This window comes from Hypomesus transpacificus, chromosome 18, assembly GCF_021917145.1.
Source record: "Hypomesus transpacificus isolate Combined female chromosome 18, fHypTra1, whole genome shotgun sequence".
NCBI lineage: Eukaryota > Metazoa > Chordata > Actinopteri > Osmeriformes > Osmeridae > Hypomesus > Hypomesus transpacificus.
Genome location: NC_061077.1, coordinates 7,783,558 through 7,798,830, shown reverse-complemented (window position 1 = coordinate 7,798,830; position 15,273 = coordinate 7,783,558). Strand labels below are relative to the sequence as shown.

At 42.5% G+C, this 15,273-nt stretch overlaps 1 protein-coding gene across 3 annotated transcripts; it reads left to right on the top strand.

Annotated features, from left to right (window-relative positions):
• Window positions 1-4,999: 4,999 nt before the first annotated feature.
• On the top strand, window positions 5,000-15,019 carry LOC124481182 (dystroglycan 1-like). Of its 3 annotated transcripts, XM_047041034.1 has the most exons (4): window positions 5,000-5,193; window positions 5,413-5,458; window positions 9,401-9,961; window positions 11,105-15,019. In XM_047041034.1, the coding sequence occupies exons 3-4, from the start codon at window positions 9,596-9,598 to the stop codon at window positions 13,415-13,417; spliced, it is 2,679 nt and encodes an 892-aa protein (XP_046896990.1). In that variant the 5' UTR covers window positions 5,000-5,193; window positions 5,413-5,458; window positions 9,401-9,595; the 3' UTR covers window positions 13,418-15,019. The 3 variants fall into 3 exon arrangements, with proteins under 3 accessions (XP_046896990.1, XP_046896989.1, XP_046896991.1); XM_047041033.1 differs by lacking the exon at window positions 5,413-5,458; XM_047041035.1 differs by lacking the exons at window positions 5,000-5,193; window positions 5,413-5,458 and adding an exon at window positions 5,817-6,258.
• The last annotated feature ends 254 nt before the right edge of the window (window positions 15,020-15,273 follow it).

The following is a 15,273-nucleotide window of genomic DNA, read 5'->3' as shown; positions in this document are numbered from 1 at the left end:
AAGAGGAAGCGACAAGAGAGACTTTGTCTCTGAAGGTCTCTCTGTCTACTCACTCTGGAGATTAGCTTCTTATCTGTTAAATGAGACGGTGTCGATGGATTTGGATCCCAGGACTTTGGCATGAACACCAGGGTTTCAGCAGCGTGGCCTCTTTCTCACAGAGAGCACCACTGTGTGATAGTAGCCAAGTGAGCACGGACAGACACACAGACTGACAGCCTTGGACCAAGAGGTGGGCTGATACGAGGAGGCAAGTAATGGGCGGCTTCATCTTCAGACACTGACATTGAATTTCTTGAAAGGTTGTTTTTTCTCTTGTCCTCTATTCAGCTTTTATCATAGATATGATTGTCACATGGAATAATAAGTGATATGCCCTGACGTCTCCGCCACATCCGTGCTCTCCCACACATCACCTGGATGGATTTGTTGCGGTGGTTGCCGTTGCCAGTGACTCATTCCATCTCACTCTGTTCTGGCTGCACGTGACCAGCCAGGCAATCAGCCGGGCAGAAACACATCCTGAAGCTCTGACTCCTGATTTGATCTGGCTGTAGCCTCTCTCACCCCAGGCTGAAATTGATAGGTAGTGTTAAATGCACACCTGGGACCCCAGCTACAGGCTCTGGCTGCACATTCCCATGTCCCAGTCACCATGTATCTAAGCCCTGGGCCACAGAGCGACTTAAAGAACTGGTGCAACACACAGGCCAGCACATACAGACGTAACAAGAGAGGACTGCTTGCCACGTTAACTGTGAGTGCCAGTCACGGTCAGATCCAATGGCGGAAACTGGAGCACATTCCTTGGCCTCTGTGCATGCTCTGGAGTTAATAAATCTCTTGGTCTCTAAGGAGACCAAGAGAGAACACAGTGACCAGCTCTAGGTGATCATTATCGAAAACAGAAAGGTGACTGAAGAGAACACAAGGTTACATCTGACAGGCATGGGACATCATGTTGGAGTAGAGCACAACTACAATAGCTAGGTATGTGGGAAACTAAGATAAACAGCTCATAAAAGGATCTATGTTCTGTTTAGAGAGTGTGGGTAATGTGATGTCATCCAACCCAGTGATCATCTGTGTTCATTTGTTATTTATTTATTAATTAATTAATTCATAGGGAAATATTTGCATTCAATACATGAAAAAATAAACAAATGTTACTGTTACTATGAAGCAAAATGTTACAGAATGTCTGCACATACTGTATGACTTTGCCTCTTAGCTCTGTCAGGCTAGTGTAGTACTGCAACAGCATCTTTTTGTGGGCCGACAAGCACCACTGAATGCCCACAAAATATAACATTCATACTATATCATTCTTGGGTATATTGCTGTTTTGGTCAGTTATTGGTCTTCCATGTAACTGAAGCAGAGTTACAGTAGCCATTTAGGAGTTTTAGAGGATCTATTTAGTCATCGCTGTACAAGAGGATTTCGATTTCTGTGTTTTTCATTGGGGTCACACATTGGCCATTCCCTTAGCTGATCTCTGCGTTTGCTGATGTCCTCTTGATGTATTCCAGAATCATTGGGCCCGTTTGTCTCTGATAACAAACACTATTACCCAACTCACAGAAGCCATTAGGGGGGGTTTCTACAGCCTCCCGTTTAACATGATTGGAAATGCACATGGCTGCTGTTGAGGAGTGTTTACCCGATAATGGAGAGACCTCTCAGCCACTGGTCTAATGTACAGCACAGCTAATGACCAATCCCCTGTAATTGCCTGTGGGGTCTCTGATGGTGGATTCATCGTGTAGCGTAATTTGAGAATTATCAGCTAACTTGCCCCAGCAAGACTTGGACAATTTTAATTTACACAGAAATGTGTGTAAATGGTATGAGATAAAGGTGTTGCTTCAAGAATACAATTCAAACAAAAGGAATGTTCATGAAAGGACTGCTCAGAGTCTGTTACGGAAAACACAGGTTACGGACCCTTCTTGGATAATCAAATTTTTGAACTAAGATTTAAAAGCACGAATTGGGGCAGGTGCAAACAAGAACCAGAGTCTTTAAGCTCTGTGGTGTAGAAATCTCCTTAATCCTCCTGTACTTTTATTTGTCCACCATAACAAATAACAGCATAATGAAAACCACGGAAAGTACAAACTCATACTGCCACATGCAATACTGTGTACCTGTATTTCCTGTGTAAAATGGATGTCTAACACTGTACACTACCACAGTTTAGCTGGCTTGTTGATTTAGCCATAAAGTAAAACTCAACAATGCAAAGAGGGAGAGAGAATCATTCAGTTGGATGTGAGGGGAGTTCTTTTTCTGACATTGTTGACTGAAGGTAGCTTGTGGGTGGCCTGTCTGGAGTAATCTACCACTTTGAGAGCATGGGCAGAGATTGGCTCCAATGAGGGTCTGACTTCCTACAACCCCCGCCAATCTCCACTCCTTCTAACCCTTCCATTAAGTCACCGGGAAGAAAATGTGGGGAGTCAGCTGATTCCTAATCCTCTTCCCTTCTCGCTCTGTACTCACACATCAAGAGTCAGATTGATCTATACGATCACATGGAAGGAGAGAGAGAGAGAGTGTGCCTATGTGTAGGCGAGAAAGAGAGAGAGTAAAAGGGGTTGAAGATATGTGAAATACAATCAGAGTCTATAAAAAACATGGCTCACTTATCCACAGACATCTTGAGGCAAAGCATTTGCTGGATGACTAACGTTTCCCAGAAAAATCCACACAAACATGTTTTTGAATGCAAGTTTTGTCAACTTCAGACTACAAATTAAACAACTACACATTCAGGATACTTTTCTTCTTCTGGATACCCAAAAACCTTGTGCCACATAACCTCTACTGTGTAGCCATAGTTATAGTATATGATACGTACATACAGTACCAGTCAAAAGTATGGACACATTTTCCCATTCAAACCAAACCTTTGACTGATACTGTATACTGTAATGGAAGTTATAGTGGGTGTCTCTCACAGCCATTTGATTATGTGTACTGTAAAATCTAAAAATCACATTCATACCCATCTACAAAAAGTAATTAGTCTTTTGAAAACCCTTTCATCATAAGAATGAGGATGCTGTCAATTTTTCAGTGCCATTCACATACAGTATGGTCTGAAGATGTTTTCAAGTTTTGTGCGCTATAATCTGGTCATTAAAGTACTGTAATGAATAATTGTTGTTTGATGAAATCCATCATAGTTCTGGATAAGTGACAACACAATTTGACATTTCAAGTTGTTTGTTTGGCTTGTGTGGATGATGCTGTCTCTGAATGGTGGATATATTTTGAATGTGCTGTCATAGCTTTAGGGGAAGGTACGCTGCCTGTCTGGAAGATGTCATTATGCCCAAAACATCCCTTTTCTCTGTCAAGCATTGTTCCCAATAGAGTTGATGTCTTATCTAAAAGGAGAACAATGTGCTAGCTAAGACAGGCAGTCACTCAAATCAGCTCACGAAGGCTTCTCTAAACTCATAAGTTATAACTGTCAGTTCCACCGTTGTATATGTACCTGTTCCATGTATTTAAAAAAAGAGAGAAAATGAATTCCGGATATAATAATTCAATCTTAATAGGATTTACAAATGCCAGTGAATAACAGAATATGGAAATGTACACCTAAAAACAAATAAATCAGATCCGTCACTTGGACAACCATGAAACCACAGCTGGCCTGGTTTGGTGTTGGTCAGGATCAAGCATGCATGAGGACTGCTCTCTTTGACATTTGAGGCGTTGTCCAATGTGTTAAATACTTGGAAGTCATGCATTCTTCATACATGTTTTTTTGTTAATAACTTAACTGACATGTACGTAATGAGAACCGTTTCAGATTCAAGAGCTCTCAGGAGTTCATTGACGGTTAGAGGTATATCTGTACAGTGTACTGGCATCCATTAAGCAGAAAGTGTGGGATAACAGTTCACATGACCTAAACAACTATCAAGGAACACCACAGGCATTTCCCTTCTAATTCTACAGTTTCAACAGCCATGTGTTTGCACTATATGACACATAGTTCTCTAAACCAATGAGTGTTTTTTGCTGATTCTTTTATTTGACTACTGACCAATTTTCAAGCGTGTAATCAGATAATCTTAATCAATGTCTTGATATACTGACGTGAGGGGAATGACCAGATCTGATTTAGAAAATGTTCTTAGTGAAGATGAGCAACTATTGAAAACGTAAGTTTGAGAACAAGAGTGCCCTTTGCACAAACTGAAATCTTTACCATACCTTTGTCAATATTTCAACATGTTGTTCAAAAACAAACATAACCTTTGGACTTAATTATCAACCTCTCTTTCTCTGACAGATTCTGACCCATAGTCAAACAATGCGTATGTTGTGCTCATTTCTAAGCTAATTTGAAACCAAATCAACTTATTTGTCATCACACATCTTTGCCATTCATTTTGTATAGCCTACTGAAACTTATTTTAGGTTTGGCAGGCACATTGGATGAGGGTAAAGTTTATGTTTTTGGTTCAATATCTTACTTTTCCACCATCAATGACAGAAGAGGCTGGCACACTTTGATACATTTCTAAATTAAAACATGTGCAGGGGATATACTTTGAACTTGTAATACAACAAAAACACAGGGTTCAGTTTGACTTCTTGCTTATAATTATTCAGAGTTGAGGTATGCCTTCCATTCAATTATAAAACAATGTATACATATTGTGAATGTTTAGTGAAAGGAAAATCTTCAATAACTAAGGTTGTGCGTGACATTTACAAATATAAATTCTGCAGATAAATATGATCGTTTATTATAAACATGTGGTTGGTCTTTGGCAAATTGTAATGGGGAAATGTTATTGTCCTCATACAACAGAAACCCTCAGTGTTAATCTTGTAATATCTTAGAAGGCTTACACGGTTGGGTTTCTGTATTTATAATTTTCAGTTGCTCTAATATCAATGCACCTGTGCATCCGTCAAAATAAACAGGGTGCGAGCCCCGATCGAGGCGGAGTCGAACACTAGGAGGAAAAAAGATTTGACACTCCTTGCTACCTGTAGACAAGGCGTAAGGACAGAGAGCAGAAAGTAGCAGTAAGACCTTTCTGCCCAGGATATAGTGACTTTGCTTAGGCTATTCTCCTTGCCATATCAGTAGCCTACATTTTAAGATATCAAACGATGGATATTTATTACATTTAGAGCGAAGAGGAGACATACATTAACAAGGTCAGTTTTCTGCATGTTAACATCTACTGTCCTCTGTTTCAAACACCTTATTTTATTATATCGTATTTGCTCTGCTAAATGGTTGGGTCACAACTGACCTAAAATAGGTATTTCATTTCATCACCATCGCCAAGCAGCAAGCTACAACACTCGATTAGTCGAGACTACTGCATCTTCTCTACGGAAGGTTAACAACAGTCATTCTTTGGTTTTTCGCAGTCGACATTCCACGAAATGGATGCATTCGGAAGAGAATAGTTAAAGCGTACGTATGTTATAATAACTGCATGGTGTCTTTGAACTATACACATGTTAGCAAAAACATTTGTCTAGAGATTGGTTTGAATGCGCGAGGCTAGAACAAGAGCACTAGCCTACTAGCGCCAGCTAACCCGGACAGTTTTCCAATTTTCCTAGAACAGGTGCATTTCGAGAGTGAAAGCCACGGGATGCGGGGTGTCGCGGCTAGGGGGTTCAAATAAGAAATGCCCAATAATCTGTGGCGTAAAGAAACACAATTATAATAAGCGTAGTGTATTATATGTTATTCCTTTGCTGTTGGCGTATTCTAGACGGCCGATATATTACAATGGGCATTTTATCTTGCTAGCTACTGTCACTCAACCAATTGGGCCCACTGCCTCAGCAAGTAGAGAACCTTGCAGTCGCTATCTTGAGATTTCTGTGCTATTATTGCTAGCAAGTTAGCTGTAGCCTCAGCATGTCTTTCGAGCTAGGTAGCAACCAATGCTGTTCCTTAAAATATGAACGGTGACATTGACTATTTGCAATATTGCGTGAGTGACTGGAAAATAAAAACGTATGCATAATGATACGTTGGGGGCAGCATAATGATCATTTTTAGCGCGCGCTTATTTTCATGTAGCTAGCTACACAGCACTAGCTAATGGGACAATTATTTATTTGAACTGTGATAGCCGGGTAGCTAGCTGTTAGCAAATCAGTTTTCTCACACCATTCCATCACTTCTTGTTGGTAGCCACGACGTTAGGTGGATGTGCCTTTTAATTACACAACACATTGGGTAAAAGCAGATATTACCAGGTGAGCTACTTTTTTCTGCATATTCAGCAAATAAGCAAAATCATTTTTAAATGAAGGTCAGTTTGCAGCCAGTATCGGCTGTGCAATATGAGCATTTAAGGTAGAAGGCAGACTATCGTGTGACGTTATCTTTATTTGGTCTTTACTTGGGTTGTCAGGGTGGTGTTGTGCAATGTTTTGGGTTTGGATGTCCTCTTTGTTTCCCCAATCAACAATTCCGATTGCAAAGCAAGCAAGTCTGGGATATGTTTAATATTCAGCTCATGTGCTTTCCAGTGGCTGCTGGATGTGGGATACGTCAATTCAATTTGTCTTGAATGCCACTGTGCATTTGAGGACTAATTTATTTTTGATGGTTTAAAATTATTGCCTACTGTACAGCTTAAATATCAGAGAATTGGAAGGGGAAATGACGCATTTCATGATTCTCGATACATAGTAGACATATTTCCAGTATGTCAATGAACATTGTAGACCAGGTTGCAGGTCAGTTGTGGGTGGGGGGCAAGCGTGGATGCATTGAGTTTGCCATCTTGGCCAAAAGGAGAGTGAAACTTATATAATTTGCATGGAATCTGTTCAGACTTCAGAATCTCCTAATACATTTGAACATATTGTTACTGAAGCGTTGTCGAAGGTACAAACACATCACGTGTTTAGGGAAGTGAACCTACCCTTCAACCATGCTACCATGCAACAATTTTTTGTATTGAATCATGTTAAGGAAATTGGAGCATGATGGAATCTAGGCCACAGTGAATAGCATTCTTTTGAGACACAACATACTTTTACTTGTTGAGTAGTGTAAGGTGCCTTTCAGGTAATTAAATGACTCTATGGACCATGTACTACAAACCATGTGGTTCGATGTATGACTTGCCTTTGCCTGGATTCAAGCATGGCCTTGTACAGTGTCTTAAAGAAGCAGCATAAAAATGCAGGTCTGGAAAATGTAACTATATATCTATATATAACCTTAATATCAGAATCATAGGGTGGGTTTATGGAACTAAAGCTTATGTTATCGTACATTGAAATCTAGTTTTGCTGATTTTAATGTGGCTAACATAGGGTATGAATTGATAAAGGATGACTCGAGCCTTTTCCAAACTTGTTGATTGTTTTGTCTTAGAAGGATTGTGTAGAAAAGTCCGAAAGATTGTGTAGAAAAGTCAGAGCCATCTAACGGACAAACAAATGGTTTACAAATAATATTTAGGCTTATTTTTTGGCATGGAAATAAGCTAAGGAATTCTATTAAAGAGGACATGGTGGGTTTAGAAAATAGCCAGCTGGGTGAGCCTACTCCAAATTACATGAGTTAATGGGGGCGACTGTCTGTAAAGTAGCCAATACTTAGACATTTTTACCGACATGGTATAAAAAAAAAAAGCCCTGTATTGAAGATGGTTCAATTTCTGTATCCAGCACAGAATATTAGTACAAGATAGTGTGAAGCAAAGGAACCCTCTGGATAAGGTTTAATTGAACATTCCAGCATACTCAGTTGGGGATCCAGTCATAACAATGCCCTTCTATGGCAGAAAGACCATAACTAGCTTCTGTAAGTGGTCTACCCTTGCACAAAATGTATCTCCCTTTGTATTGCAGAAAATTTAGAAGTGGGACGTGGGCCTGCAGAGATGACAAAATAGGACAGTCCACAGGTTTTTCATTATAATACAAATATAAAATGTTCATTGTGTTCAACACCCAGATACAATTTTTGAGTGCATGGTGACTTTCTTTGCAATGTTTCTCTAAAAAACACTTTGACTTAACTTCAGATGATCTGCTGCCTTAGCATTTAAGTTGACGCTCCCCGATCGATCTTGTCTGATCGCGAAAGGAATGTGATGACAGCATTTGGCCTCTGAGCAGCGTTGGCTCGGCAGCACAGTGGAGACCCTGACCCACCCCCACCCCCTTACGTTTCAATACTCTATCTGAAGGATGTTGCCAGTTGTTTCAAAGGAGAGAGAAATGCCTCACCAGTTGAGTTGTCAAGGATATGTATGAGAGCTTTTGATAGAGGGAGAATGAATATTTGTGTATCATGGAACAAAGAACAATAAAAAAATAAAAAAACACCATGGTGGTGATTAACCTTTGATATTGTTTCCCCTAATCCGATCGTAGATTATCTATGTAAGTGGACAGACAACTTTCCTTCCTCAAAATACTGTACATGGATGTGGTTTTCCACACATATGAAAACTGCAATAGGATACTCATTGTTGTTTAAGTGCCCACTACTGTAGCTCCCCCTCCTTGTGCCTGTTCCTCTCTGATCATTTATCTGATAGGAGATGAGAGAGAGGTTGTTTTGGCTCCAGTTGAGAGGTCTCTGTCTGTACTGAAGGAAAAGGGGAGAAGAAAGCAAACCCCTAAAGAGTTGTCAGACACAGTATTGGTCTTTATGAGCTGACGTCATGGCCTGCATTAAAATTCCAGGCAACTGTCCGTCCCTGCTCTGGCCGTCTCTCAGTGCTACAGGATTGGGGTTGGCTGGGTCAGCACAGTAGAGACTCTAATTCCCACCCCCAGGGCACCTAATTAAAACTTACAACCAAGACAAATGACCTTTGACTCATTCCATCTCACAAGAATCTGACATGCAAAGGTTAGATCAGTTGGCGATCAACATACCCTCTTTACTAATGATTTTTGCAACGCATAATCTTCAGATGTTTGTAGTCTGTTTCTGAATCCTGAAAGTTTGTTTTCTATAACTTGTAAAATGATCACTGGCTTTTAGCAGACTATTGTAGCGTATCTGACTGATTAGGCTAGTTCAATGGTGCTATTGAAAACGTTCACTTGTAAGATCAATTATAACACCTCTTGACAATGTAGGACATTAAAATGACTTGCTTTTCTAAAAGCTTTTTGTTATGTTGTCATTGATATTTAGTTCATGGGCCATTGCATTAAAGAATTTTGGTAGGCAAAGTCTTTCTCCAATACTGTGAAAATCACCAAACACATTGCCTATTGAGAATGTGCATGATGGTGTTTTACAGAGCTGAAAATGGTCCTTTCTATCACAAGCGTGAAATTCCTTTAGTCAAGTTCCAATGAGGTTTGATGAGTTTGTTCATTAACCATATCAGATTCTTACATGAATTGTCTCTCTCTCCAGTTGCTGTTTGACAAGCTGCCAACGCACTCTTCATGGATGACAGGGGGAGACGACAGGGGAAGAACAAAGTGAAACAGTGTTACATCTGAGCTCAGCCCTTCAGCCAGAGGATCCAGCTCACCATCCTGACGCCGGTGCATGTGGGCCCTGACGTTGTTTTAAGACAGGAGGCGGGGAACACAAAGGCCTACCATCATGCACTGTAGACAGACAGACAGAGGCTGTGGGGATGCAGGGAGAAGCAGGCCACCTCCAGGCAGAACTATCTCTCTGGTGTTGGTGATCCTGGTAGCCCTGGCCCCGTCTAGTGTGCGTGGCAGCCCAGAGGAGACCCTGGGGGAGATCATAACCATGGATCTGGAGGCCTCCATGCACTCCTCTGTGCTGTCAGAGCTGCAGGCCACAGCGTCTGTTACAAAGGGCCCTCCAACTACTGCTCCAGAATCCTTTGTACCCACCGAAGGAGCTTCCACGGGCATCCCAGACTCCTCTGCTGTGGTCGGCCAGGTGTTTCAGATGAGGCTTCCACCCAGGCCAGGCAATGGCAGCTGTAACATCCAGGTAAGCTCTGATAGGGTGACAGATTTCTTCATGCATTTTATACCATTTGGTTGTATAGTAGGGGAGTGTCTACTCCCCACAGATATAACTTAATGGACTGCAAACATGCCACACTGTGCATGCATTGGGCCATTTGTCCCTTTTACCAGGTAAATTATCCAACCAGTACTGGTTAGATAGGACCCTATAGCTCACCTATGTTGCATGCCAATGGATTTTAAGTGTAATGTTTATCTGTATTCTCATGGCTTTATATTGTATAAATAGATTGCTGCCATGGAATACATTTATCCAATATGGCTGAGTTGATATGTGTTCTGATTATGTTGATTGATAACCTATATTGTGTAATCCCCATTTTTGTAGAAATAGCAGGTTTGTCTTCTACCTTATTTTGCTAATACTTTGTGACTGAACACCTATTGTTCTCACTTCTGGCACTTCCCCAAATGTGTGTGAATTGGGAACAGTTATTACACCTGAAAGAAAATAGCCTTTGTGTCTGTGTGGATAGTCCACAAAGGAAACAATGCCTCATGTCACTGTATAGAAGGCCTTTTCATAAGCTTAACTTTATGAAACCATAATCACTCAACTGCTTGATGTTCTTGTATTTGCTTTTATTTCCTATGATTCCCTGGTCATGTGGCCTTTTTGATTTTTCTTGTATAAATTCAATCTGACATTAAACATGTTGTCAAGACTTAAGCCCTAGTTAATTTTTTTGGCCTGATCTAGGTTAATATCTTATCTGAAATCTACATATAGGTAAATTGACCTAACAATATAGAATGTACATCACCTTTCAGATTGAATTTATCTCTATCATTAATGATTGAAACGGACTGTGGTACAATTTGTTCCCTTTGACTCGATGAATGAGTCGAGATGTGTTATTGCCATTTTGTGATTTTGAATGATATCTTGTCCTATCGTAATATCTCAAAATGCAGGGCAATGATGACTCAGGCAGCTGTCACGATGTGAATAGGAGCTTGGTCTGGTTTCCTGTTTATATTACATCTTATATTACTTTTTTTTGTTTACTATATTGGCACAGCTAATGACCTCCTCCTTATGATGTATTAGGCATACTTTTTCCTCCTTGAATTATTCTATTTTTGTGTCTCATTTCTCATCCAGCTAACTGAAATGGGCAAGGAGAGTCTCCCTTCCTGGCTGCATTGGGAAAGAGAGTTATGCTCCCTCAGAGGCCTGGCCATGGAGCAGGACAAAGGTGTGCTCCACATCTCTGTATCTGGAGAAGACAGAAACAGGGTTGCCAGCAGCCCAGTTGCCCACAGCAAGGAGGTCTTCTCAATCGAGGTGTACCCAGAGGAGCGAGCCGACACTGAACCAGCCCTGTTGGCCCTCCAATCCGAGGCCAATGGCCACCAGCCCTTCACTTGTGGCAGTGAGGAGCCTGTCACCGTCCTAACCATTATCCTGGATGCTGATCTCACCAAGATGGATGCCCAGCAGAGAGTCAATCTCTTGGCCAGCATGAGAAAGTTCTCTGGCATTCCTCTTGAGCACATGAGAGTGGTCCCTGTGGTAAACAATCGTCTGTTTGACATGACCGCCTTCATGGCTGGACCTGGTAATGCCAAGAAAGTGGTGGAAAATGGGGCCCTGTTGTCATGGAAACTGGGTTGCGCATTGGACCAGAGCAATATCCCTGACATTAGCAGTGTCCAATCACCAGCCAAGGATGGGACCATGTCCGCCAAGCTGGGCTACCCTGTAGTCGGTTGGCATATTGTTAACAAAAAGCCCCATATGGTGAAACGAGTCAGGAGGCAATTGTACAATACCCCCACCCCTGTGCCCTCATTGCTTCCCCCAACCACACATCCTGAGCCCCCTGTTCGCATTGTGCCCACCCCAACTTCACCTTCCATTGCCCCGGCCACTGATCACTCCGCCCCTCCTGTCCGTGGACCTTTGCCTCTGCCAGTGAAGCCCACTATAAGGGTGAGGGATCAGATAGCCCACACTCCTGTACTGGGTCCTCCCCAGCCCACCAGAGTTATAGGGACCACCAGTACCATCCCCATCCAACCCACCATGACCCGTCCTGTGTTTGTGGAGGCCACGGCTCTGCCTACCCCCCAAACCACCAGAAGGTCTAAGACTTCACCTACAAAGAAAACCAAAAAGCCCAAAACCTCCACTCCAGCCCCAAAAGAACCTAAAACTACAACCACCAAGCCACCCAGACGCACTACCCTTCAGTCTCTGCCTCCAGACTATAACAACAGAAAGCCTGAGATCCGCAATGCCATTGATGAGGTGAATGTCTGGGTGGGGACTTACTTTGAGGTCAAGATTCCCCCAGACACTTTCTTTGACAAAGAGGACGGCACCACAGACAAGCTGCGTTTGACTTTGAAAAAGAAGGACAATGAGGTGGTGAGCGAAACCTCCTGGATCCAATTCAATAGCACCATCCAGCTGCTGTACGGCCTGCCTGAGCAGGAGCACGAGGGCAAACATGAGTACTTCATGCTGGCCACTGACAAGGGAGGCATGAGCACAATAGACGCCTTTGAAGTACGTGTGAACCGCTGGTCCACCAACGACAAACCCCCCGTTGTGTTCGCTGCCCGGTTCCACGGTGACCCCAAGACACTGACTGATGACATCCACAAGAAGATCCTCCTGACCAGGAAGCTGGCGTACGCGTTGGGGGATCGCAACAGCAGCACGGTCACTCTGAAGAGCATCACCAAGGGCTCTATTGTGGTGGAGTGGACCAACAACAGCCTCCAGCAAAACCCCTGCCCAAAGGACCAGATTGCTGTCCTCAGCAGCAAGATCTCCGACCCCCAGGGCAGGCCCAAGCTGGCCTTCACCAAGGCTATGGATCCCGAGTTTAAAGCAATCAACATCTCTGTTCATGGCACCAACAAGTGTCAGAGCTACACGTTTGTTCCCCCGAGAGAGGTGGCGATCCCTGTCCCTCCGACAGCGACTCCTACCCCGGGCACAGGTCGTAGGAGTAGCGACGATGTCTACCTGCACACAGTCATCCCGGCCGTGGTGGTGGCAGCGCTGCTGCTGATAGCCGGAGTCATCGCCATGGTCTGCTACCGCAAGAAACGCAAGGGGAAGATGACCATTGAGGAGCAGGCCACTTTCATCAAGAAAGGAGTGCCCATCATCTTTGCTGATGAGTTGGATGACTCCAAGTCCCCTCCTTCCTCTAGCATACCCCTTATCCTCCAAGAGGAGAAGCCTCCCCTGCCCCCGCCAGAGTACCCCAACATGGCGGGTCCCCACAGCACCTTGCTCAGCCAGGACCTGCTGGAGGAGTACTCCATCTATCAGGACGAGGATCCCAACGCACCCCCCTACCAGCCCCCTCCGCCGTTCACCGTCCCCATAGAGGGCAAGGGCTCCCGCCCCAAGAACATGACGGCGTACAGGTCGCCCCCTCCCTACGTGCCTCCCTAACGCTCACAGGAGCCTATGTCTGGGAAGGAGGAGGTCTGTGGTGACGGTTGTTTGTTTGAAATGATTGAAAGGATTAATTTTACATATCTGTTCAATAAAATGGCTTTGGAGAGGAGCAGGCAACTAGACCCATATAAATGACCATTGTGGATACTATTCGGTACTGTACAAGTCTACTGGCACAGGACAACTGAGCAGAAACTGTTTGTAACTCTAGCACTCTTTTTCTTGTCCTTCAGTTTTGCTTTTGACTCTTGCGTAATCTTTTCTTTTTCTTTTTTTTCTCTTTTTGCCAAGAAGAATCATTTTTATCTGAGAAGATGTACTGTTTCTATTGTATAGAACATAATAAAGAAGCAGGAAAGACTGCAAGCTAGAGGGCCTTGGAGCAAATGTCACCATGACAACAGACTTGAGGCTCTCACTCAAAGCGTTAATCTTTATACCAATTCAGTATATCGCTTTTATCTGTCTGTGGGTTAGGTTTACTAAGACTTTGCACCTGTTATTTCTAGAGAGGAATATAAGACAAAAAGCCAAACTAAAAGCATGAAACCATCCTTTCTTTACAGATAATCTTAAGGTCTTTTTTAATCATTCATCTTTCCTCTATGTCACATGTTTAGTTCCCTCTTGACAATAACATGTGCAAATTTGCACTTAGGCAATTTCTTACTAAACCTTACTCTTTGTGTCTTGCAGAAGTGAACATTGTAATGGTAGTCATACAAGGACACTCTTATTTCTTTTAACACACAACTGGACTGAAAGGTCATCTGTTACTTCATCAACACGGGCAGCAGTACACTGATCACGCTTGTTGTTAATGTAGCCTAATTGAATTTCAAAACAGGAATAATAATTAAGACATTTACAGTGTGTTAACCTGTCACTGATCCTGCTCTCCACAACAACAAATCTAGATTCTGGGGTTGCTAAGGTAATGCTTGGGACAGAACAAGCTTCATGGGGTTGACACCACCACAATGCAGGGTCAATTAGATGCTGTTTTAAGCAGCCGAGGGAGAATCAGTAATGGAAAGTAGATGTATGTTCTACATGACACTGAGTTTGTCGTGGGTGTGAAGGGGAAGGTACAGTACTGTATTATCACTACTCTGCCTCTATGCTGCTGCACTGTCTTTGTAGTGTGCTGCCTGTACTAGGTTCAGAAGAGGCATGGGGACAGGTGTGTGTACATAATGGTGTGCCTGTGATACTGAACATCCTCCATAACGTTAGTGTTTTATCAATAGAGTTAGTAAGGACGGGAGGGGGGGGGAGAATCATTTTATTTTTAATTGTCTGTCTAGATTTATGATCAATCTGTCATGAACAGAAACAATGTAATCGTTTGTGGGAGGACAAAAAGAGTTGACTTGCCCATCACTGAAAATATTGCATCATGTTAAGAATATGATGGGAGAAGAAGAGACCACAAGTGAATAATGTACGTTTCATATCTGATATCACCGTAAGGAAAAATGGCAGAAAAAAATCTAATGTTTTTACTGAATTTTTGATACAGTCTTAAATTGTTTTATGAAAATATATTAATAAAGATGTACTACTATTTGGTAAAGCCTCAAAGATTGTTCAAGTTCCTCTTTTTTGGTTTAACTTCAGACAATTAAACTCCTCAAAATAAGTTTGGAAACGTTATTTCGGTTGATTATTCCTCCTCTTCAATAATACCCATTGGTATTGTATGTTATATCGTTGGAAAGCCTGATTAGTCACCTTTACAACGAGGTACAACTTGTAAGGATAATGCATTCGTGGAATGAGCAAAACAGCTAACCGTGTGGGTAGCGGCCCAAAGAAATGTGCCAAAATCCCCTGCAATATTCTTCTGT

Bases quoted from the DNA above. Each gene is read 5' to 3' on its own strand.
- LOC124481182 (XM_047041033.1), top strand. From the start codon at position 9,596: ATGCACTGTAGACAGACAGACAGAGGCTGTGGGGATGCAGGGAGAAGC. The intron at 9,962-11,104 runs GTAAGCTCTGAT...TTTCTCATCCAG, and splicing joins ATGGCAGCTGTAACATCCAG to CTAACTGAAATGGGCAAGGA.